The sequence below is a fragment of the Cyrtonyx montezumae genome, unplaced genomic scaffold, assembly GCF_038088225.1.
Source record: "Cyrtonyx montezumae isolate F1298 unplaced genomic scaffold, pur_monq_1.0 scaffold_23, whole genome shotgun sequence".
Lineage (NCBI taxonomy): Eukaryota > Metazoa > Chordata > Aves > Galliformes > Odontophoridae > Cyrtonyx > Cyrtonyx montezumae.
Window position 1 is genome coordinate 12,582,445 of NW_027071970.1, and position 23,428 is coordinate 12,605,872.

At 40.9% G+C, this 23,428-nt stretch overlaps 3 protein-coding genes across 8 annotated transcripts in view; 2 read left to right on the top strand and 1 right to left on the bottom strand.

Annotated features, from left to right (window-relative positions):
* PI4KA (phosphatidylinositol 4-kinase alpha) overlaps positions 1–5,189 on the bottom strand; it is a 54,594-nt gene extending 49,405 nt beyond the window's left edge. For both annotated transcript variants that reach the window (XM_065739335.1, XM_065739333.1), the window contains exons 1-7: positions 4,971–5,189; positions 3,743–3,859; positions 2,409–2,502; positions 1,702–1,790; positions 1,507–1,579; positions 910–1,169; positions 172–238 (exon numbers count right to left, since the gene is read on the bottom strand). In XM_065739335.1, the coding sequence (XP_065595407.1) occupies positions 172–238; positions 910–1,169; positions 1,507–1,579; positions 1,702–1,790; positions 2,409–2,502; positions 3,743–3,859; positions 4,971–5,189 (919 nt within the window). The remainder of the gene's footprint in view (positions 1–171; positions 239–909; positions 1,170–1,506; positions 1,580–1,701; positions 1,791–2,408; positions 2,503–3,742; positions 3,860–4,970) is intronic.
* Positions 5,190–5,372: 183 nt separating this feature from the next.
* Positions 5,373–11,159, top strand: SNAP29 (synaptosome associated protein 29). 2 transcript variants are annotated; one of them, XM_065739337.1, is made up of 5 exons: positions 5,373–5,631; positions 6,867–7,063; positions 8,776–8,861; positions 9,426–9,533; positions 10,918–11,159. In XM_065739337.1, exons 1-5 carry the CDS (start codon positions 5,440–5,442, stop codon positions 11,073–11,075), a joined length of 741 nt encoding a protein of 246 aa, XP_065595409.1. In that variant the 5' UTR covers positions 5,373–5,439; the 3' UTR covers positions 11,076–11,159. The 2 variants fall into 2 exon arrangements, with proteins under 2 accessions (XP_065595409.1, XP_065595410.1); XM_065739338.1 differs by having other exon boundaries at positions 9,429–9,533.
* Positions 11,160–20,689: 9,530 nt separating this feature from the next.
* Positions 20,690–23,428, top strand: part of LOC136050431 (clathrin heavy chain 1-like) — a 36,039-nt gene continuing 33,300 nt past the window's right edge. For all 4 annotated transcript variants that reach the window (XM_065739339.1, XM_065739340.1, XM_065739341.1 and 1 more), the window contains exon 1: positions 20,690–20,833. In XM_065739339.1, the coding sequence (XP_065595411.1) occupies positions 20,792–20,833 (42 nt within the window). In that variant the 5' untranslated portion in view covers positions 20,690–20,791. The remainder of the gene's footprint in view (positions 20,834–23,428) is intronic.

Genomic DNA, 23,428 nt, shown 5'->3' on the forward strand with positions numbered 1-23,428 from the left:
TTATTAATAATTTTTCTGAACCCTAGCAAACATGTTCCCTGAGAATTACATGAAGAATCCTAGAAAGCAGAGAATGAAATAAAGATTTCGGTTCTTAATTTTCTGTAAAGAAAGAAAAATAATTAAAAATAAATAAATGATCACACACTGGTGTTTTGCAAAATAATTTACCTTCAAAGTAATTAATTGTAGAACCTCCAGGAGAGCTAGGTGGAGGAATTCCACGTTCGGGACTAACCTGAAATACCACACAAAAGCCATAATTCAAAAACCATTAAGAAGTCTTCAGACAGCAAGCTCACACATTTCACAACAAAACAGAGTTTCAAGTGAAGCTGATAGGAGCTACGTATTGCCAAACCTAATTGCTCAAGTATAATAAAAATAGGAAGTTAAAAAAGGATAGTTCAGTATTTTTGAAAGGAACAGATCAGAATGATGACTCCAGCACTGTACAAACTACGCTATTAACAATTCATGGTTTCAAAATAAGCACCCAAACCCATCTTTCCACCAACAATAAACACCCACAGCTGCTGGTAAAACCAGCAAGAGCTTTTGTAGGCTCAGCACACCTGATAACTCCAGGTATCAAGTGTCAGTTTCCCCGAATTCTCCAATAAGCATAACAGCTTTTTTCCTCATGAGAATAACATGAAGCATAACACCATATAACAAAAGGAAAAGAATTTGCCAGCTGTTCCACAGGAGCATTAGTACAGTTGTTAGTTTCATTGCCACTAATTGTGTTGAAGCTCTGTCACAGAACCAAAAATAAATATCAATTAATGTGGTAAAACACTGTATAATAGAAAATTCCACATGTCCAGGCTTAAGGCCATCTTAATTCCACCAAAACCATGGACATCTTCACAGAACCAATTCCAAAACAGAGGAAGTTATACAGACCTGTGAGATGCTAGACACACTGCTAGCCTTTCTCTTCAATGTTCCTTCTTGGCAAACCATGAGTAGAGAACTGGGAAGAATGGATCTGAAATCATTAAAGGATCGTCGGCGAATTCCTTCAAGCTCTTCTGGAACTCTCAGAGAATGTGGGGGAATTTTTGGAAAAAGCTTAGAAAGGAGAGCTTCCTCTGAATTGCTGTAGCGACCAAAGGCTCGAGAAATTCCTATCAGACAGGGAACTGCATACTTGCATAAATACTCTGCAGCAAAATAAATAAATAAATAATAATAATAGACTGTATTAAGAGTAACTTTAAGCTACATCTCCAAAGTTTTGCAATCAGTTCATTAAACTGTTTCAGTTCAATGTGCTTTACAAAAACTTACTTGTGGAAGCAGAGGAAAAAATCAAGGAGAATAAATTAACTCACCTAGCTTACATATTTAACAGACAGAAACGGAGTTAGTACATACTAAGAGAACTCAGAGAGAATACTCACATCTCAGGAGCAATCTTTGCAATTAGAAAACATAAGACAACTTCAGAGAACAGGAATCCAGACACACAAATGATATTAAGAGATGTTTTAAAAGTACCTTTATCATGCATTTGTGGAGTCTGGCACATTCCCAGAAGAAACTGCATTACTTGTAGAACTGCATCCAAAATCTAAACCAAATAGAGACAGACATACAGAAACACATTTCAGTAAAGATATATTATCATCATCATTATCATCTTGCTGTAAAGCAGCAGGATACATGTTAATACAAACTTAAAACAAATTCTACCTGCTCTCTGAGGGAGGCATCCCTGTAAGCAACATCTGATAACAGCGTTACCAAGCAGAAGCTGAAATTCTCTGCAACTGGAAGCAAGCCTACAAATTAATATATCATACACTTGAGTATTGTTAGAGAGCATAGTAAGAGCAAACAATAGTAAAGATGACAAGTCACTCTCATGTCATACAATTTTGAGACAGATTTCAGATATAGAACAAACAAAATTTAGAAGCATAAAAACCACTCCAGGTTTTCAAATACATATAAAAAAAATTTAGTACCTCTTGTGAAACTGAATTATTCTTATATTAATTCTAAGAGATATTAAAGGAGCAAGATATTTAGTATCAGTATCTAACTCAGTATCTAATAAAAGCAAAGTATAAAATACCAGGTTCCACTCATCCACTCATTAATTACTATGTAATCTTCCCCAATCTAGTACTACAATATATTGAATCATTTGGAAAATGCAATTTATCATTTAATATATAATTTAGCAGTCAAGTAGGAAAACTGGGAGGTGTTCATCTTTCCCTCCATTTCTAAAGAAACAATTAATATTAAAGGCATTAGATGAGAATCTCATCAGAACTCTCACCTCCCTCTATACTTCATCCTGAAAAAGACTTATTTCTATTTCTTGGCTGTCATTCAATGAAAACGACAATTAAAAAAAAATACACAAAAAATAATACAATAACCAACATCACCTCTGCCTTTCTGTGCACTGCTTTCTTCTATCCACTGGACTTTGGGAAGTCCCTTCAGAAGCCGAAGGAGGTAAGGAACCACATTATCTTTGTGCTAAAAAGCAAAATATTTCATTTAAAAATGGAGCCTAAATACTGAGCAATATCATCCCAAGGCTTTTTAAAGGAATGAAAACATTACATTAACCACACAGAGAACTCCTTCTAATGATTACTCCACAGGCTTCTTGAATATTGCAAACAAGATTTCAACACAGGCAAAGGAAAGTAAACAAAATGAATTCAGTGCTACAAACTCAAGCATTTCATTCTAGTTAACAAATTTATAAAAGTTGAGGTTAATTAAAGTTCTGGATCTTTTTTTTCTCCAATTCACATACTGATTCACAGCAAAGTCACAAAATAATTTTAAGGCAGTTAGATGTTTATAAGTTCCAAACTCTATATACTATATGACATCTACCCCACAGCCTTATGCAAATCACTCAGCACATCCATATCACAATTCAGTTAAACCTGCAAATCAAAGGATAACATTTTCCTTCCACACAGAGCTGGACTAATTACAAGTTCTGGCTTTGAAAACATCACAAAAATGCTGAAAGGCACAAATACAATTGCCTTAAGCTTCATAGTACAAAAGTCTACTACATATACAAGCCGAATCATAGTAAACAGGCAGAAATATAGGCCTAATTCAAACCCTAGCAAAATTAAAAAGCTTTACACAAAGTCTAATGTATTCGGACCCTGGACTCAGGATATACTTCCTTTTCTCTTTCAAGAAACAATATCACACACAGTGTTTGAAAAGAACCAGACTGTTATAATCAGATACTAGGATGATCACACACAAAGCCAACTATACAAACTGGGTGTCTTTTTTGTTCTAGCTAATGCCAAGGCATATTAAGGCTGCTATAGACCTGACAGTACAACTCATGTTTCCCCTCAGAAGGCACTTGCCTCCTCTACTACCCCAAATTCAACTCTAAGCATTCGATTCATCACCTACCTTTTAAAATTTGTAAACAAGTGCCTCTCTCTTGTCTACTACCATCTGTAACCCTATGTAAAATGACTTAATCTTTCCTATCTCTCCTTAATCTGCAAAGATCCAAAAATGTAACAGCAGTTTGGCTGTGGCAGTGCCACCACTGCTGTCACACGCATTAGTACTGTTTGTGTTTCCTTGTCTCTCCATCTGTTCTCTCTGACCTTTTATCATTGCAACTCTTCAGAATGAATAATAAAACAAATTTTCATTAACTACTGCATCTGAATTAATCCAACATCTTTCAAGTTCAGAAGAGGAAGCCTAACAGGGAAAATACCTGAAGATCAGATTCAATTAGAAAGATTCCCAGAGCAATCACAGCATCTCTGCGACGTTCATCAAGCTGAAAAATTCCATGGAAATCCACTGGACACATACAGAGCAATTTTTGTACCTGAAGAACAGTAAAGTGAAAGAATGAGCTTAACAAGGCCAAAAAAGTCGGAGCAATGCACAAAAACAAAGTGTTAGAACTGTCCTTCAAAAAAACAACAACAAAAACAGCAGCAAAAAAAACAATAACACATACTGGGAAAATCTACAACTATTTGACAAGGGTTGACTTCAGCTTCCTAGAACACTTGAACAAGCTTCTTTTTAAATTTCAAAAGAATTTCTCAAACTTTTCAAAGCATCAAAATTACACAGCTCATCCACTGATATCATTTAACAGTAGTTTCTCACACTTAATTTTTTTTTCTTCAATGAATAAAATGAATAACATGGAGCCAACAGCAAGATATTAAGAAACATTGACCAAGGAGGTGGTGAAGCCACTGTCCCTGGAAGTACTCAAGAAATGAGAACCTGGGGCACAGCTCAGTGGGCATGTTGGGTTTGGGCTGACTGTTAGACTACGTTACCTTATTAGAGGTCTTTACCACCTGCAATGATCCTATGATTTTACGATTTACAGCTAGGTGTCTGACCAACAACGGGACTCCAGGAGGACTAAATAAAGGCATTGCAGCATCAGGGTGAGAACAGCCATGTACTGCACTTCTTCCTGGCACAGAGCTGTGCCACCCTGCACATAGGCACCCCTCACAGCCTCGGCTCCAAGCAGAACAGAGATCACAGCCCTCCAAGACTAAGACCCTCCTATCGAGTTCTACATTCGACAGATGATTATCGCAGGTATTTTTTTCTTCCACCTTGAACACATAACATCACTCTGACTTCAGCAGATACTGGAACCGTGACCAGCTCTGATAAGACCTGGACCCATGAGCCCCAGTCAGGGGGCCACGCTTTCACCACAGGCCACGAGAGTGCCCTCTCGCGCGTGGCCGCGCACGCCCGCGCAATAGGGCTCAGCCGCCCAACACGCACACGAGCATACACACTGTGACGACACACCACAGGGCCTCTTCACAGGCAATGCCTGACACTTCTCCTCACAGCATCCATGCGACTCATTCCCCTGACGCGCCTCGCACGCAACTCCCACCCGCGCCACCCCCCTTCGCGGCCCTAAGCACGCTAGCCCCACACGACACCCCCACCTTCTCCAGCGGCGCCGGGCTCTGCACCGCCAGAGACCGTGCCAGGGACAGCACCGTGTTGAAGTAGAAGCCGCGCGCGGTGCCCGCACCGCTCCCTCTGCCCACGCCCGCCGAGGGAACAGCAGGGGCAGCAGCGGGCGCGGCGGCCGCCGCCGCTGTAGCTGTAGCTGTAGCTGCCGCCGCCGCCGCCGCCGCCGCCGCCACTGCCGCCGCCGCCATTGCGTGAGAGACGTTAGCGAGTGACCAGGGCCCTCTCACAAGTGCGCCCGTCTCGCAACGTTGCGGATTACCAATGACGCTGGACAGTTGGCGGCGCCCTCTATGACCTCACAGCTCGGAGCGCCCCGCCCACCGAGCGGCAAACCGCCCTTTCTCAGGGGGGCGGTCCGCCCTGAGGAGAAGACAGCTCCGCCCGGTGCCTGAAGGCGGAAGGCCTCTCCTTAGGCTTTGTGGGGCGCGGTGGTTCGCCATGTCTGTCGTCTCGAGGAGCTACAATCCGTTCGCTGAGGATGAAGACGACGAGCAGCCGCGGGGAGATGCGGAGCGGCAGCGCTACCTGCAGCAGGAGGTGCTGCGCCGCTCCGCCGCCACAGCCGACAGCACCGAGCGCTCCCTCTCGCTGCTCTACGAGTCCGAGCGCATTGGCGTGGCCGCCTCCGAGGTGGGTCCGGGTCCCTACGGCAGCGACCCGCCGGGCTGCTCTTGTCTTCGTCTTGGGCTGTGCCCGGCCCGGCCCCGCCCCGCCACTGGGCGCTGTCATCGCTTCTCGGAATCAGTCAGTGTCTTAGAGACAACGCGCCCCTTTGTATCATAGTTTGCTGCCTGAGAGATCAGTTTTTTAAAGTATGAAATCCCAGTTGGATTCTTGTTACACTGAGAGCAGAGTTGAGCTGTCAGTTTCTTACTGGGTTTCATTAACAGTACATATACTTAGTTTTCAGCGTCTCTCTGATGAAATGAGAAGTCTGCATGCTTAGTCGTCGATCGTGCTCTTGGTTCCACCACGATTAATCATTTCCTTCATTCTCACGTGCTTGTTTTGGAGTTGTGTTTATATTCTGACGTCACTAATAAGGGCCTTGAAGCGATGTCAGCAGCAGCGTGATGTGACCCCAGAAGTAGTGCTGGTGGTGACAACTTGGTGATCTGCTTTGCAAATGGGTGAAATGAGGAACTGAGTCTTGGCATTAGGTTAATGGTAGTACTGGAGTTCTGTAGATAGGTTCTGTAGATAGATAAATGCAAGTCCTTGGTTTTACACTGGTGTTAGCTGAGGGCAGCTCTTCTGTCAGAATGAATCTTCAGATTGTTGTGGCATAATGTCACTGAAATACAAAATAGCACAGCTGTGTGTATCAGGATTTCTAACTCCTGCACCATTAGCATTAGCTTAAACTTAATCCTGCAGTAAGATAAAAATCTAGTTGTGTTTACTTCCTTTAGTTAGTCTGTAAGTCATTTTGAACAGCCCAGCAATGTGAAAACAGCATCCTTTATTAATTTCCAGTTTCAGAACTAGACATAGCTTTCATTTCCCTGTTGTAAACCTGTGCGTTTTCACTACATTGCCCATTAGGTGCAATACTTGTTCCATCAAGAAGCAGTACAACCTGACATAAGGCCAGTATGGAAGATTCCTGAATCCCCTTTGTAGTACATACCAGGAAGCTGGTTGTGCACAAATGAAAGTTTTGTGGCTTGCCAATGCCATACCTGACTGCCAGCTCTTCATTGAAATGCCCCAGAACAACAGAAGTGAGTGAAAAGGCTGTGTGCCTTTAGAAGTAATCTGCACAGTTGAGTGTGTTATTTTTTTAAGCACATTTATTCAGAATGCTTGATGTTTCAGATTACCGTGGCTTTACTATCTTTTTTTTAACTGTCAATATCCATTAGGAGCTCGTACGTCAAGGAGAGGCACTGAAGCGTACAGAACAAATGGTCGATAAAATGGACCAGGACCTGAAGACTAGTCAAAGACACATAAATAGCATTAAGAGTGTTTTTGGAGGCCTGGTTAACTACTTCAAAGCCAAACCATCTGAGAGCAAAACAGAACAGAATGGAATGCCTGAATATTATGGTAACAGCAGGTAAGTAAAATAAAAATTTAATCAGGGCATAATACTGTTTTCTTGGGTTCAAGCAGGGGAGTTGCTGTCATTAGAAATCTTTTGAGGGAGTCTGGATCTAGAGAAGTTCTTCAAAAGTAAGTGTTGAAGTGGGACATAGTGCTGTCATATATTCCTCATTCAAGGGACTTGGCTGTCTACTCTGTGTGCTTTGATCCTTCTCCAGGTATCTCCATCTAAGGAAGAGATTTCCTCCACTGTTTCCTCACAGCGTCACTAGTTTCATTAATGTGTCTTTATCCTAAACTCCTGAATTAGTCAATTAGTCCATTTACTTTTTTTTCTTCCCACCTCTCTCCCCCCCAGCATCTATGAAATGTTACCAGAAAATCAGAGTTTATAAGTAATGTATTGACTCTGTAAACTCCTGAGATGGTGTCTGTTTCCATTTTTACTTTAACTCAGGAAAAAGAATAATCTTTTCCTTACATTCGTACTGGTAAAAATAACTTGAGATTTTTAGATTCATTCACAAGTTATTTTTCAAGTCCCCTGAACCATTGTGCTTAATTCAGTTGTATTAGGAAGTCATGATTTACAGCACTGGCATGCTTCTACTTAAATATTATGCACCTTTCTCAACCTTTAATAAAAACGTTATAAACAGAAATGAATTAGAGAAATGAATTTAGAGAGGAAAAGGACCTGGGGGTGTTGGTTGATGCTCGGCTGAGCCGGCAGTGTGCCCAGGTGGCCAAGAAGGCCAACAGCATCCTGGCCTGTATTAGAAATAGTGTAGCCAGCAGGAGCAGGGAGGTGATAAACCCCCTATACTCAGCTCTGGTACGGCCGCACCTCGAGTACTGTGTTCAGTTTTGGGCCCCTCACTACAAGAAGGACATTGAAGCCCTGGAGCGTGTTCAGAGAAGGGCAACAAAACTGGTGAGGGGTCTGGAGCACAAGTCTTATGAGGAGCGGCTGAGGGAGCTGGGATTGTTTAGTCTGGAGAAGAGGAGGCTCAGAGGAGACCTTATTGCACTCTACCACTTCCTGAAGGGAGGTTGTGGTGAGGAGGGTGTGGGCCTCTTCTCCCTGATAAATAATGACAGGACGAGAGGGAATGGCCACAAGTTGCGCCGGGGAAGATTTAGATTAGACCTGAGGAAACATTTTTTCTCTGAAAGAGTGGTCAGGCACTGGAATGGCCTGCCTAGGGAGGTGGGTGAGGCACCGTCCCTAGCGCTGTTCAAGAAGTGTTTAGATGAGGTGCTAAGGAATTTGATTTAGTAGTTGAGTAGGGATAGTGATAGGAGGATGGTTGGACTAGATGATCTTGTAGGTCCTTTCCAACCTTATGAACTTATGAATTGCTGTGTCTTACAGCACTTGTCTCTCTTCAGCTGAGAAATTTATGTAAAGCACGGGGATGTTGCATGGATTGATTTTCCTTCTTCCCTTTTTCATTTTTGATTTGAGGAAAAAAGTAGGTTTTTACCAAGACTGCAGATGTGGGGTTTTTTTTCATATCAAAGGTCATGGTATTTTCAGCACTAGAGCAAATGATTCCGCTTTCACTGAAGATGTGATAATAATTAGTTGTAAAGAGACATGTCGGATCAGGTCTACTAAGTTCTCTTTTCTTGGATAATTTTAATGCTTGTTCTTGTTTAACTGATTCAGAGGGAAGCTTTTGATCCATAAGAATATTTTAGTTTTTTTCTTTCTATTACCAGATTAAAAGAAGCAATGATGTCTAGCAAAGAACAAGACTCAAAGTACCAGGAAAGTCATCCAAATTTAAGGCGGCTAGATAATTCAGGTTTGTTTATTTTATTTTACTGAATGCCTGTCATCAAAGTGGAGGGAACTTTGTAGTTCACTAGTAGTGAAGGTAGGACCAATTGCTGACTTGTGTTGCTACTTAACTCTTGGATATTGGTATCCTAGTATTCCTGATGTAATTCTCTAAGAAAATAGATGCTTTTTGGTAACATCAGTCTGTTTACATTTCACATAACATTAAGAGTCTGTCCAATAGAGGGCAGAAATGACTCTAGTGGATTTACCTGAGGGAATGCTAAATGCTGGTAGAAGGTAATAAGCTTGTTCTGTTGGTTGTGGAATTTATTGATTATTTTTGGTTGTTGCCTTTTGTTTGTTTGTTTTTAGCTGCACAAAAGTTACAAAAGTCAACAAAGAAGAGAGTGATTATAGCTTTATAACTGTTCATTTTGAATGTGACTAGTAGGTGAAGTTGGGTTGCTTTTGATGCCCTTGTTAACAGGTTATATGGCATCCATAGTCAACTTAAGTTTTCATAGTTTTCCAAAACTTAATTCTTCTTTCTAACTTTTTTATTGTATACTTTATTTTGTACTCTTAGTAGATAGTGAGTTCAGCAATATAGATTCAATTTCTTCAGTGCAACGGAATGCCTATGCAAGGAGTCAGTGTCTGCAAGCTTACCATCAGAAAATTGATAACAACTTAGGTAAGTGAGAAAATTGAAGCTGTTTGTTTTCAAGCCAGAGGAAAACGTTTAAGTAATATATTTACAAGAACTTTTTTGTATAGCTCATACAAGAGATTTGATCTTAAATATATAAAAAAAAAGGGTTGTAAATTGTCTTTCCAAGCTATCTACACCAAAACCACGAGTCCTCTTAGATCATATATTGACCATAAGAAAAGCAGTCTTGTTAAATGTGAGCATGCTAGCAAATATCTGCTCTTTGAATGAAGAAATGCTGCTGATGTATCCCAGGATACAAAAATTATTCCCAGGACGTGTTAATATTTCTTTGAATCATATTGTGACTGAAGTATCATTAGGACAGCCAGGCTAATCTTTCAATTCTGGGGGAAAAAACAACAAAACAACCTTATTAAGAAGGTACTAGTAGTATTAAAAACAACATAATGCCTCAACTTGACATCTGGATTAGAGCAGTATGGTACTTATTACCTCATGTAAAGTTTACCAGTTGTATTGAAAGATACATTGAGCTTCTCAGACTGACTGCTGTGTCATGTGCGTATTAAATTGTCCATTGGTTTGGACCAAGAGAACTTACAACAGTCTGCGACTTTTGAAATGAATGTGTTTTGCAGAAAATAGAGCAATTGAAAGGTACTAAATATTTTATTTGTGAATTTGCTGCATTTCTTAATTTTTTTCCAAAAATATTCAGCTGGCTTTCTCTTCTTTTTATTGTAGTACACATACAAAGTGCCTCTTTGCTAACGTGTCACTATTCAGGTGACCGAGAAAGAAGAGATTGGAAGGAAATCAGAAAGGAATAAATGAAAGAAAATAGTTAAGAGTTAACGGAAGTACATTTGTTCTACTCCCAAATCACGTGAAACTTCCTAGCTTCAGAAGCATCTATACCAATTAGTCGAACAATTGTTTTCTTGTAGCCAAATAAATTCTGGAAATTTAATTTTCTCGTATATGTTAAATAATTAACAGCTAAAATCTGTGCATATTTAGAATATCTCTGTATGCAGAGCACTTAGGAAAAAATAGATTACTGTAATTACTGAGCTAAGATACAGTCCAGTCTTCAACAAGATCTTGTTAAAAGTGAAATCTACATTAGAAGGTGCCTCACCTTCTAATTCGTAAAGGTCAAATTTGGTTTTAAGCACGTAACTTGTAATAAAAATAAAGAGATGATTACTTTCTGACTGTCATGCAATAGCAATGTTTAAATGTTGCTTCTTCCATTATTAGAGAATACTTGGACTTGAACAGTTGTAACTAATATTTTCTAACTCAAGGTTTTGGAGGAGAGAAAATCCTGGTAGTATCTGTTTAAAACAGCGTGCTTTCTACTGCTTTGAATCTTTATGGTCAATCTCTCCTTTGACAGATGAGATGTCTTCTGGGTTGAGTCGCCTGAAAAACCTAGCTCTTGGTCTGCAGACTGAAATAGAGGAGCAAGATGATATGCTGGAGCGGCTAACCAAAAAAGTTGAGATTCTGGATGTCGGGATTAAAAGCACTGATAAAAAAATCCGACAACTTTAAAGATCTAACAAATATTTCTCAGCATTAGTTCTTCTCGGTTGTCTTTTCTCAACAGATCTCTTAAAAAAAAATCTTGGATAGTATATATTTTTTTCCTATTATGCTACTGATTTTGTTGATTTTGTTGCCATTAAAAGTGTAGCATAAAACCTTAAATTTCTTTCTAATGTACATGGGAAAAGTGCATTTTGAGTAAAAACTCAGCAGTCTGTTAATTTTTTTTTAATTATTATTTTTTATTTTGTTACTGTGAATTGTGTGTATGGAGGATTTTGAAGTCTACAAAGCTTCAGTATCCCTGGCCTGAAAACTGATGAGAAAATTAACTGCATTATGCCTTTTCTGGGCAGGGAGAACATAATGTATTCCTTTGTTCAGAGCAAGTGTTACAAATTTGGTTTACCTGCAGCTTTTTTAAACTCTGAAAAAAATGCCAATTTCCAGATGCACAAATAATTCTGAAGTTACTCTCTTCTGGCTTTTTTGGGGCTTAAGGAGCTAACTGTTCTGTGGAAGGTGTAAAAGGTTAACCGAGTATAATGCCAGAATGATAAAATCCTGTGCTTGGTCCTGTTCCTAACATGTCTTTTTTCCAATGAACAGTGGTATTTATGACTGGTTCACTGAATGCTGTCAGCTTTGTGCTGTTTTAAGTAAAGATCTGTAAGGGTTTGTTGTGGTTTGCAAGAAACATTGATGGGCAAATACCCAAAAAGTATGGGTAACAAAATCGCAATTTATGTATATGTACTTGCAAAGATTCTTGTGTAGAAATTGTCATTATCTGCTCTTATTTTCCGCCCTTCCTTGACTTGGGGATGTAGGTGGTTAGTTTCCCTTTTAGAAATGAAGAGTTGGTCTGATACTGTGCAAACAGATGATAGGAAGTAATTCCATAATTTAATATTTATTTCAGATAGAGGTGATTAGGGAGTGAGCAGATGCTGCGTTCTTCTTGATAACATGACTTTTTAAGATGCTCAGCTATGGTGCACACACTCCTGCATTGGCTTAGCAGGTATGAAAAGTTCCTGTAGATGAAGAAAAGATAGAGAAGTTTTGAGTCTTCCAGGTACAACTTGGGTCTTCCATTTTATTTTATTCATCTGTATACAACTGTACAATAATTACAATTCTACTCCAACCTGAAGACATAATGAGATCTAGATGTCTCTTGGAAACACAAGTGATTTCATTTGGAGAGAACCTGAGTCAGTACTGCAGTACTCACTATCACAACTGACATTGAAAGGCTAAAAAGAGAGAGTCACTTTGTGCTGGTGCTGCATTATCTTCTGAATTAAGATAACTAAGGTATTTATGACTATCGAGCTTGTATCCTTCATGCACACTCATACTCTCATTATTTTTTTCTTTTGAAGGCAATTTGTTACATTGACTTAGTATAAAGTTCACCCAATTGGTTAAGGAGAACTAAGAAAACTTGACCTCTTCTTGACTTACTGTGTCTCCTGGGAATTCAATTGTAAAGATGAATAAATCAGAAAAAACCCACACCACACTTTTAAGGCATAGTGTTATGAAAAATACTAGGGTTGTGAACTGGATTGAAGGTGAGCTTCTATTTCCCCTTACCTTGTTACTATCATTAATTTAGTCCTCCAAAAAATAGCACTTGCAAGGACTTAAAACTGCATGAGCTTTTGAGTATGAAAAAGCTAATTTGATCTCACTTCAAGATATTTATACTAACATGGAATCTTGAGAACACTTAAATCAGTGTTATTATCTACCTTTTTGGTCAGTATCATAATTTTCTTTAAATGTTAGAATAGTCACGAATTATATGATTTCATGACTTGAGAAGGTTTAGAGACTTCTTGTACTAGTCAGTTATTAAAATCTATTAAGTACCTCAGTGAAGGAATATTGCAGTTATGATTATATTTGTTTTGATTTCCTGTTTGAGTCACTCCCCATTTTTTAAAAGGGTGTAAAGAAGGATGTTTCTTCTTATCCCAATGCCAATTAACAGACATATTTGCATCTTAAAAAGGATTTATAAGGTTTGTTGAGAACAGAAGACATTTAACAACAACAACAAAAAAAAACCACCACAGTAAATAGTGTATAAACAAGGGAAGATTTCAAACAAGTGTTTCGAAGTTACATTTTTTCCAAAGTCAGACTTCAGTAACTTGGATGCAGGTTGGGGTTTTTTCTCCGTCAGGATTGGGTTAGCAGAAGAAAACTGTAGCTAGAATATCGAGTTGTGTTACATGAAATAAATGCAGAGCTTGATTCCCAGCTAAAATTTTAGATTATTTAACTGATTGTTGTCTTTCTGAAGTCAGCTCTTCGTTTCCTTTTGTCAACGGTTTACGGGCAGGTTCGGCCCGGTTCCGTGACGATTGGTGCGGGGGACCCACGGACCCACGCCCCAGGAAAGGGGAAGGGGAAAAGGGAGATGGGCCTAGAAACAAAACAGTGGCAACGATCTGAGGAGGAAAGCTAATTTACTAAATAAGATATCGGAAAGCAAAATAACACAATATAATACAATATAATTGGAATTAAAGCTAATAAATCAAATAAAATGAGCAAGAGAGAGTGTCCGATAAACCGAAGGCCTTACGCTAACGCTGAAGGCGGACGGCAGCGAGCACCCACTGCTGAGTCGATCCCAAAGGAAAGAGAGTGTCCCGTGACCGCAGACAGTTTTTATCTTTCCCTCTGAGCGTAAACACGTAAGAACACAAAGCATCGCAAAGTCCTCTGGGGAATGGAGTTCTTCTTCTCTTCTGAGACAGGTATACCTGGAACTATCGATGATCCACGGAGCTGGAGCATTAACTCTTTAACTCTAAATGCACTACATGATGTTATGATGTGGAATACCAGTACCAAAAATCATAAAACCATGACACCTTTAGTCTTAAGTTAATTGACTGGATGAACTTGATTGTTTTGGTCAACAGTTCAGTTGTATCAGCTTTACTAATGTTTCTCACATGGTGAATGGCCTTAAAAGCACAGGCAAAGAAGGGGAATAAAAAGAAATAAAAAAAAAACCTCTGTTTAGAGAACCTTATAATCCAAGCAGACTAAGATCTCCAATATGTGGAAGCCACGCAGAAGTCTTAACTCCTCAGCTCTTTAACAATCTAATTCACTATCTCAGTATCACATTGTAACACTATAACAAGATGGAAGTACAGCAATAATAGCAGGGCAGTAAAGTCACAGGCTACAGCAAGGACAAGCCCAAATGCAGCAGCTCTGGACACAGAAACAAAGGAAAAAAGCTGCTTACCTTTGGAAGAGATCTCCAACAAAATGCCTTCACTTCCACTGCCAACCCCTACCTGAGGGCTAGGAAAGGGTGGATCCCGGCTCCAGCCCTTCCAGTCATAGGTTCATAAGTTCATTAGGTTTGAAAGGACCTACAAGATCATCTAGTCCAACCACCCTCCTATCACCATCCCTACCCACTGAACTACTAAATCAGTCACTTAGGTACACTGCATGCACCTGAGCTCCCCTGTGTAGGGCCCTGCCTTCCCACCAGGTGCTTCAGTGTGAAGCCATGACTGAGCATTTCTGCTACACGTGTATTCAGTTTGTTGTTACTTAGGCTTTCCCGATCTATTTTGTGGTTTGTTTTGTAGGTTTGTTTAAAGGATTACGTCGCACATTGAGTTTCCTTTCTTGGGGGAGGAGAAATGTTCATGGGTATGATGAGCATTTGCTACAGACTGAATTATGTTTCACAACTTCTGTGTTTTATGTTTTCTGCTGATTTACCTGAAGAAACAACAGTATGCATGTAAGCATGGTTTTTGTTGTTGTTGTTGTTTGTTTGTTTTCTCATTACAGTAACTTTATCTTCTACAAGAATGTGGAAATTTAAACAGGGGAAACAAAAAACAAAACACTGATCTTTGCTTTTCCATGAAATGTCACTTTATATATGTAATGAAGAACTTTCTGTAACTTTTTGTAGTCTTTTCTGCAACAAAGTGCAATTTTTTTTTTTTTTGGATACTGTTAAAAAAACTTACTTTGTATAAGGTATAGGACTTTCAGAAGACTCAAGTGCTTATTTGATAACATAAATTGTTTTGCTTAAATATTTGTGTTGGCATAAGAAATTTAGTGTCCTTGCAGCAAAATAGCTCCAATTAATATTATTCCAATTGGCTTGAGTAGAAGCCTAATACTAAGGTCAAAATAAGAGAAGAAAATATTCTTTCACTCTTCTTTGTAAAAGCATATATCTTGTTCCTCAGAAAGTTTGCTAATAAATTTTGATGAGTTGTTAAACACTGGAAACAAGCATAAACTTTCTAACATATAATAAGATATACAGTAAAAACAGCAAGGAGGAAGAAAAAAGCCATAATAGCCAGACACATTTACTGATTTCCTTGGTGTGTATGATTTTAAGTTGCTTGAGTGTTGAATTAAATACTGTAACTAATTATGTATAGCTGATTTTTAGTCTGTTACGTGAAGATGTGTTGCCGTGCTGAACTTAGCTTACTGAAATTACTGAGGCACTGTGCTGTGTCCTATTGCAGTGTAGCAAGTGTGCCATCCATTGTTTCAAAAAGAAACTGCTGCCTTTATTTGGGTTATATATAAAAACACTGTCTATTTGAATCTGGTCTTTCATTGAAGACAGTTTTACAGTTGTTGGAGGTGTTTTTCGTCACTGCTTTGATTTTTAATATGTGAAATTTATCTGAAATATTTTGCTGCCTATTAGGTTTTGTGGAAATACAGCCACTCTGCCTTCTGACCAGACAGACCTTTAGTGGCATTTGTAGAAGCATAATGTTATATGGAGGACGTGTATGAAGTTTAACTCTGAAATATATAGAGTTTAGTTTTCAAGATCACAGGTAGTGACAAGTGATTATTAGCCTACAACTTTAAAAAAAAAACAAACACCACTACCACAGTACTTCAGTTCTATACTACCCAGGTACACCATTGCTTTTCCTTTTATTTGAATGTTAAAAAGGTTTGCAATTTAGAAGGTTGAATTTAAAAAGTGCTGAATGGTAAGATGGTTAATAAAGATGTGTGTTGTTAATGGATGAGTTTTTGTATTTTTCCCCCCCTTTTTTTTTTTTTTTAAATTACAACTTCAAATGTTTCCTTCCCATAGTAAAACCTATTAAATTCCTTGGCATATTCTTTAAATTTTGAGTCAAAATGGAAATTAGTTTGTAACTGGTGGGTGTTGTTTTCTGAACATAAGTAGAGGACATTACATTTCTACTTGACTATAGAGTAGATTTTCTTAGATACTGAAAGTGGAATGCAGATAAGCATTCATTTATGCAAAACCTTTGCCTGCAAAGAGGAAGATGTTACTTGAGGAGTAATTTTGTATAGTGCTTGTTATTATCAAGAATATAATAAACTGGATATGTGAAGAAGACAGGTAGATTAGGAATAAGACAAAACATAACTGTAGCAACTTGAAAACTTAAAAGCAACAGGTATGTAATATATCTGTATGGTCCCAAATTTTGTAATGGCAAAGGTCTTCAGAATGTCCTGATGTTTAGCTAGGTTCTTACTGGTTTGTTCTTACTGGTTTATGAAGACAGGAATTTGGCTTCTGTGTTGTTTCTTTGTTTTTCATAATAAGCTTTCTTTTTTTTTGTCTGAAACTGTGACACAAAGATTCAGAAATGCTACTACAAAATCTCTGAAAAAGGAGTCCTTACACTGGAGAAGTGTGGGGTAAATAACTCCCAAGGATGGTACTCCGCAAAGAGATAGTATAGGGGATGGTATATTTTAAGTAGTTCTATATAAACAGTATACAAACAATACAAAAGAGAAGATGGCTCACCTTTAGGATTACAAGGCTCGCAGGGGACTCCACGTGGGAGGGATCTCCAAGAAGAGATCCTTCCCTTGTGGTGGTCAGCCCTTAAATGGGGTTTGGGAGAGGTGGAGCCAGGCTCCACCCCTTCCACTCACACAGGTATATCACCTCCACCTGTGCCCCCATGGCTGACTCGGTGCTCACCGCAGGTGACCAATCAGTGGTTCAAGGCCGTGATTCAGCAGTTCCCATACAAGAGGCTGACATATTCTTAAAATTCAGAGAACTGTTTTGTTGCCCCTGCAGCTTCTCCAACAAATGGAAACTAAGAGCTCTTCTTTTATGCACCTTCTTAGTTGCATACACAAAACTCAAAGTCAAGAGTACAACAGGAAATTGTAGAGAATGGAGCAGGGAAGTGATTACTGAGTCTTTGCCAATAATATTATCTTGTGTTGCTTGCATGGAGAATCAGTTTCTGAGACTTAGGAGATGTTACTTCACACAAATTTGTTTATATCTGGTCCAGCATTTCAATTTTCTCTTAAAAAGATGCTCGTGCAAATATGTCCAAATGGAACAAGTAGGGTGTGTGCTTCTTTCTGTTGTTTTTTCTCTTTTCCCTACTTCTGAAGAGTGGATTTGTATTGTTTGTTTCTTCAAGCAGGGTGTCCTGCAGTTTGTGTTTTCTTTTGTTAGGTTTGTTTGCTTTCAAATAAACATATCCCTGAAATTGGAAAATAAGAATAAGTGCAGTGGGGTCCAGAACTGAAAGGTTGGTAAGGCTCTTGAACAAAAACAGAGAGGTACCCTCAGAATAAATGGATGGCAAAATCAGGAAGATCTCTGGATGACAGGCAGGGTTTTCTAAATACAGTGACTTCAGAGCCATGGCTCAGCTATTAAAATTCTAGATCAATTGCGGCTTTGTTGTTGGCCACACAGAACTTTCTTGAAAATGGCCTTCCAATTCTATTTGTGTATATTTTGGGGGAAAAACAGCTGTCCTTGGCATCTTCATTCTAGATGATCCTTCATTTTCCTCTGTATTAATTATAAATTATTTTTTCTTTTAATGATTAACAATCACTTGCCAGTGATGACGTCTGCCTGCACGTCAGTACCCTAAAAAGGTACTGATTTCCTATTGCTTAGAAATAACCTTTGCCTGGCTTCAGCGTGTCTTACAGCGTTCACAGCTAACACTGAATTGAGCAAGACATTTGCAAATTGAACTCCTTTGCAGTTAAACTGAGTATTGAACAAATGTTGTGGAGCAAGACTCCAGGAAGAATATTTTAAGAGAAATACATAATGTGTTTCCAGTGAGACTACTTCAGCTGATTCTGTGGAAAGAAGACTAAAAACGTGCACAACACACATAACATGTTTCCACTTAAATAACAGCCCTTCCAAGGCTAAAATGCAGCTTCTCTCAGGGCTGTTCTCAAAGACTGAAAAGGAACATCAGGCTGCCATCCATAGGAGGAACTAGAAAACCAAACCTCTGAAAAAAAATAGAGAAACAAGGAGCTTTTCCATTTGTGTTGTGAAAGGGCTACTAGGGATTATACCCTTCTCAGCTGCTAAGTGCTGTGACACAGAACAAGATAGAGAAGGTAAAAATGAGGAGGAAGACCTGATCAGACAAAAGTCTGCCAAAAATGTACATACAACATAAGATACTTTTTTTTTATCATGGAAATAATGAGATACCATAACTAGCAGTATTTGGACAGGGAGCACTGTAGGGTGAATAACCAGAAATAATAGTAGCCATAGGAGGTGGATGGTATATTTTGTATGGCCCATCCAGATGGTATACAGACAACCAGTAAATAAAGAAAGGCCCATCTGTCACTGATGGTTGAGGCTCACCCAGAACTCCACAGGGGAGGGATCTCCAACACAAGATCCTTCCCCAGTGGTAGTCAGCCCTTAAATGGGGTCTGGGAGAGGTGGAGACTCCACCCCTTCCAATCACACAGGTGCATTGCCTTCACCTGTGCTCCTGCAGCTGTCTCAGTGCTTGCCGCAGGTGATCCATCAGTGGTTCAGGCCATAATTCAACAGTTCCCATACAAGTGTGAAGCACTGTTTTATTAGAATTTGATTAAAGAAAGACCAGACTTTTAGTTCAAATTATGCTCTGAAAGAGCCCTGATTCCCTCAGCCACTGATTTCTTTGGTCCACATCAGCAGTTAAGAGTGACACAAAACAGTGATTTTTGTACATTTATAATCCATGCCAATAAAAACATGTATTCCTACCTTGCTTTGTCACAGACTTCTTTAAAGTATTAAAGTAATAAAAAGTACAAACTAACAATGCACATTTCTTAGGAATTACGACTTCAGTTATGAAATATGTTGAAAGTCCGTGGCTCAGGTTTATTTTATTTTTACCTTTATTTTTAAACAGAGCTAGTTAGCTGTAAAATCTGAAAACAAAATCTTGCAGCTGGAGCTCTGCATAAAAATAACGGGCACCTGTATAATGAAGGTGAGGAAGGGCAGTTAGAGAGAGACAAATGCAGAACTATTTGTTGTACCAAAACAGACTGGTAACTGACCATGTCCTGGTGTCTCCTAGTGGTCTTGCTCCTCCAGCACGTTTGATCTTAATTTAGAAATTGATGTAGCTAACTACAAATGAACTGCTACCGCCCAACTTGTAGAGCAGATGTTACTCATCCCCTTACTGAGACCTTACAAAGAAAAAAAAGCTGTCTCCACCTTGGCTTGATTTTTCCTTGTTGTGTATCACCATTGAGGAACACAGATTGTGGACTTCCTGAGGAAAGTGGCTGTACAGAATCACAGAATAATTAAGACTGGAAAAGATCTCTAAGTTCAAATCCAACTGGCAAAAGACACACACTGAATTACATCTCTCAATGCTCAATCTCCACATTTCTTGAACACCTCCCAGGGGTGGTGACCCTACCACCTCCCTGAGCAGCCTGTTCCAACACATTACCACTCTTTCTGAGAAGAAAAATTTCCTAACTTTTCCTTCAGCACCACCTCTGTCCCTGTGCCTTCTGCCGCCGGCTTACCTAGCACTTGCAGCCCTCCAGGCTCCCCCTAGGGCTGTTGAGCGTACCCCGCATTTGATGCGTCGCCGATGGGCCGATAGGAATCAAGGTTTTAAATTTGAGAAAGATCAGTTTTACGGCTTGCGTCCGACCCTTCACTCGTTACTCAACAACTTCCCAATTCACGATGTCATCTCGTGGAGACGAAGGACCCGTGTTTTCATTTCGGAACTCAGCGGCGGGGCTCCACGGCACGTCCGGGAGCCCCTCGCCCTTCTCGTCAGCGGCGGCGGACAGCGCTGAAAACAGAGCACCGCTGTCCTCAGCCTCTGCCGCGGGGCAGAGCCTCCGTGCCACCGACGGAGCGAGCGGCCGACGGGACAAGCCCCCGCCGGCCACCGCTAACTAGAGCTGGGAAGGGGGCTGGGTCATGGGGTGCTGCGGCGGAATATCGCACTTCGTCAGTCTGGGACGGAAGAGCTCTCTGTCCTCACAGCTGTTTCTCCGTTGCTCAGAGGGAGATACGGGGGATGGAGGGCGGCGGCAGACTGAGGGGCAGGCGCGAGACGAGGAGAAGGCGCGGCGGGACTATTTCAGGAGACCCTGGCCAGCTTGTGACGAGCGGAGTAATTCTACTGTCGTAGCGAAGGACTCTGCGAACAGAAAACGGCGGTGGGGCGCCTTCTATGTGAGGACACTGCGCCTGCGCCGCTCCCCGTTTCTAGCCCACCCTCCCCTCCCCTCGCTCTTCCCCCCCCGATTCTCCTCCCGCCGTGTGAGGGGTGCAGCGGCACCCTCTCACCCGCTTTGTTACCATCTCTTACCCCTGTTGCCTAACGTCCTTCCCGCCCCCGGGAAGCTCTCCCCCAGCTATGGCCCAGATTCTGCCTATTCGCTTCCAAGAACACTTCCAGGTGAGCTCAAGCGGAGAGGGAGCACAGGGACGGGGGACTGTTCCCTTCAGTTTCCCTGCGCTCTTTGGAGGCCGCGGCCTAGCCCGCGCTGCGGGGAACCGTGCGCTGCGGGACCGCGCAGCGCCCCCATGCACGGCCGGGCGCGATTTGTGCAGAGTCACCGGGGCCGCTCCGGGAAGTGGATCTCCCGCTTCAGAGGGGGACGTCGTCTGTCGCTGTGATCGGGGCTTTTTTCTTCTCCATAGAGCGAATGTCAACCCCGGATTCTGGGTAGCCGTGTGGCTGCGGGTTGGGGGACTAGGGGGGCGAGGGCCTGGGGGCTGCTGCACGGCCTCTGCCTCTGTTCCAAACGTGAGATATGGGGAAGGAAAAAAAAAAAAAGGCTTTCCTCAAAACGATGCGGTTCTGTTTCTGATGGTCTGTGAGCAGCATCAGTGCTGCAAGAGGTCCACGGCTAATGGATGTCGTGCAGCCAAACCGGTTTCTCTGTTTCTTTCTTACCTGGTACTGAGGGAGGATGGGAAATGGAGTGGGAGAACGGCAGCCTGCAAGCGTGCAGCGTAAGGCAGGAATTAAAGAATTAAAGGAATTTGCTAGATGAATGAGGGAACAGGAAGTGGAGTTGGCAAGTCATCCTGCTGTGTCCGCACAGCCTCCTTCTGTTAAATCAGTCTTCCCTTTGAAAATATGAACTGTGGACCCATCCTTCGGGGGTCTTGGTGTTGCTGCAGGCCTTGCAGTGCAGGAAATAGCCATTGCCCGCTCCAGCTCCTTTATGGGGAAGGTTTTTGGGTGACTGTGAAAACTACCTTGGTCGTTCTTGGAGGAGACCAAAGTTGGGAAAAATGATAAAGCAACGGGTTCCAGAAATATCTGCTCTGTGCTGGTGGAAGCATGTGCCTTCCTCCTCTTCGGAGTTGAGAGTTTAATATAGTGAAGAGTTACTCCTTCTTCCCCCTTAACCTTATCTCTGTCTGCAGAATTGCAGTGATTACGTTAATGCAATTAATTCGTGGTAGCTGTAAGGCAGCTGTCTGAGTAAGAAGGTGAGGATTAGGGCATTTTTAATGTCACACTCACCTTAGGAAGAAGCATGTGGTTCTCACAACTTAAAGCTAGCAGATATCATTGATCCTGCTGGTTGTGTTTAGCTGTGCAGTGATGATGAGAGAATGTCACACAATGTTATAGGTGCAGTGTCCTGCTTTGCATATTAAATTACTGTTTCTGAGGGCTAGTTCTGTCTTGCAACACTGCTAGTGTGAGTATTAGAGCACTTCTGGTTTGAGTGGGGGGCTAGTAGCCCCTAGTGCCCTTAGTGGGCCCTACTGAAGTCACATGCTATTTTTTGCCCACCACCTGCTTTTGCTCCTAAATGATTTGATCTTACTGGGAGGACTAAGGCTGTGCTGGAGGTAGACTCCACAGGGATGACGCCACTGGTATGTGGAGCTAGATTATTCTGTGGATTCACTCGTCCCTGCCCCCCCCAACACCCCTTTCACAATGAGAGCAGTGGCTCCAAAGCAGTGTTCCATACTGTGGGGAACTGAGATTAGTACCTGGGACAGGAATGCATCTGCCTCCTCAGTGTTACTTCAGCATCTGTCTTACATGTCAGGAGAAATGGGGAGGGAGATCACAAGAGCTGTGGGAGCTGGTAGTGTTTGTTCTGGGTGAATATCTGAACAATGGTTTTATCAACTCTAACTTACCATTATATGTCTCTATTCTAGATGATAACACATCTGGAGTTAGCTCCTTGTTATTGGCCTTTATGGAGATTTCTTATGACAATATTGGGCCTTCACTCCTGATCATAATACTTCATTATGATCTAGCTTAATCTTTTTTATTTTTTTTCTTCCCTCCCAAGATTTCTTCCAAGGAATAGGCTTGGCTACAGTTAAATTGTCATATTTGAAACAGATCTACTACACTGCTTTATGATGTTAAATAAAAAAGAGCGTTTCTTATATATGTTCACTGATACACAGTAGTTATTAAGTCTTTCTGCATCTTAATTCAAACTGTACTGTTTATCTGTAGCTATTTTAATTAATATGTCTGTAAGTAGCTAGAATAGCTGTTAACTCTAATTACTCACTTTCAAATTCAACCTGGTGCTGATGGTGTGTTATTTCACTTATGCTAAGTCTTCCCTATGCTCTGCTAAAAGGAGAAATGAAGTATGCAGAAAGTGGTCTTCAGGGAAGCTAAAGAAGTTGTAGTGCTAAGTACTGAACTCTCTCACACTCTAGCTGGATAAACAGTTGTGAAAAGAAACAGTGACCTTGGTTCACATAAAATTGAAGAAGTATTAGATAGACTGCTTACATTCCTTGTGCAGCTTGTTCTATGTTGACCATTCTTCTAACTGAAGTGTACCTCCAAGGCTGTGCAGGAGGAATGGGTGCTAGTCACAGTGCACGTGAAATTGGAAGTTGTTGCAGTTTTCATCTTCAACCCTGATACGAGTTTATAAGCTGAAAGACAGTAGCTACTGTAAGAGATAGAGGTATTCATCAGCTTAGTACTCCCAAAAGTCTTACTGTTTAGGTCCACATAATGCAACCAAGCTATTGTTTTCAGCTG

Excerpts from the sequence above, each read along its gene's own strand:
- SNAP29 (XM_065739337.1), top strand. The coding sequence starts at position 5,440 with ATGTCTGTCGTCTCGAGGAGCTACAATCCGTTCGCTGAGGATGAAGAC. Across the intron at positions 7,064-8,775 it reads GAATATTATGGTAACAGCAG|ATTAAAAGAAGCAATGATGT; the intron begins GTAAGTAAAATA and ends TTCTATTACCAG. Across the intron at positions 8,862-9,425 it reads AAGGCGGCTAGATAATTCAG|TAGATAGTGAGTTCAGCAAT; the intron begins GTTTGTTTATTT and ends TTGTACTCTTAG.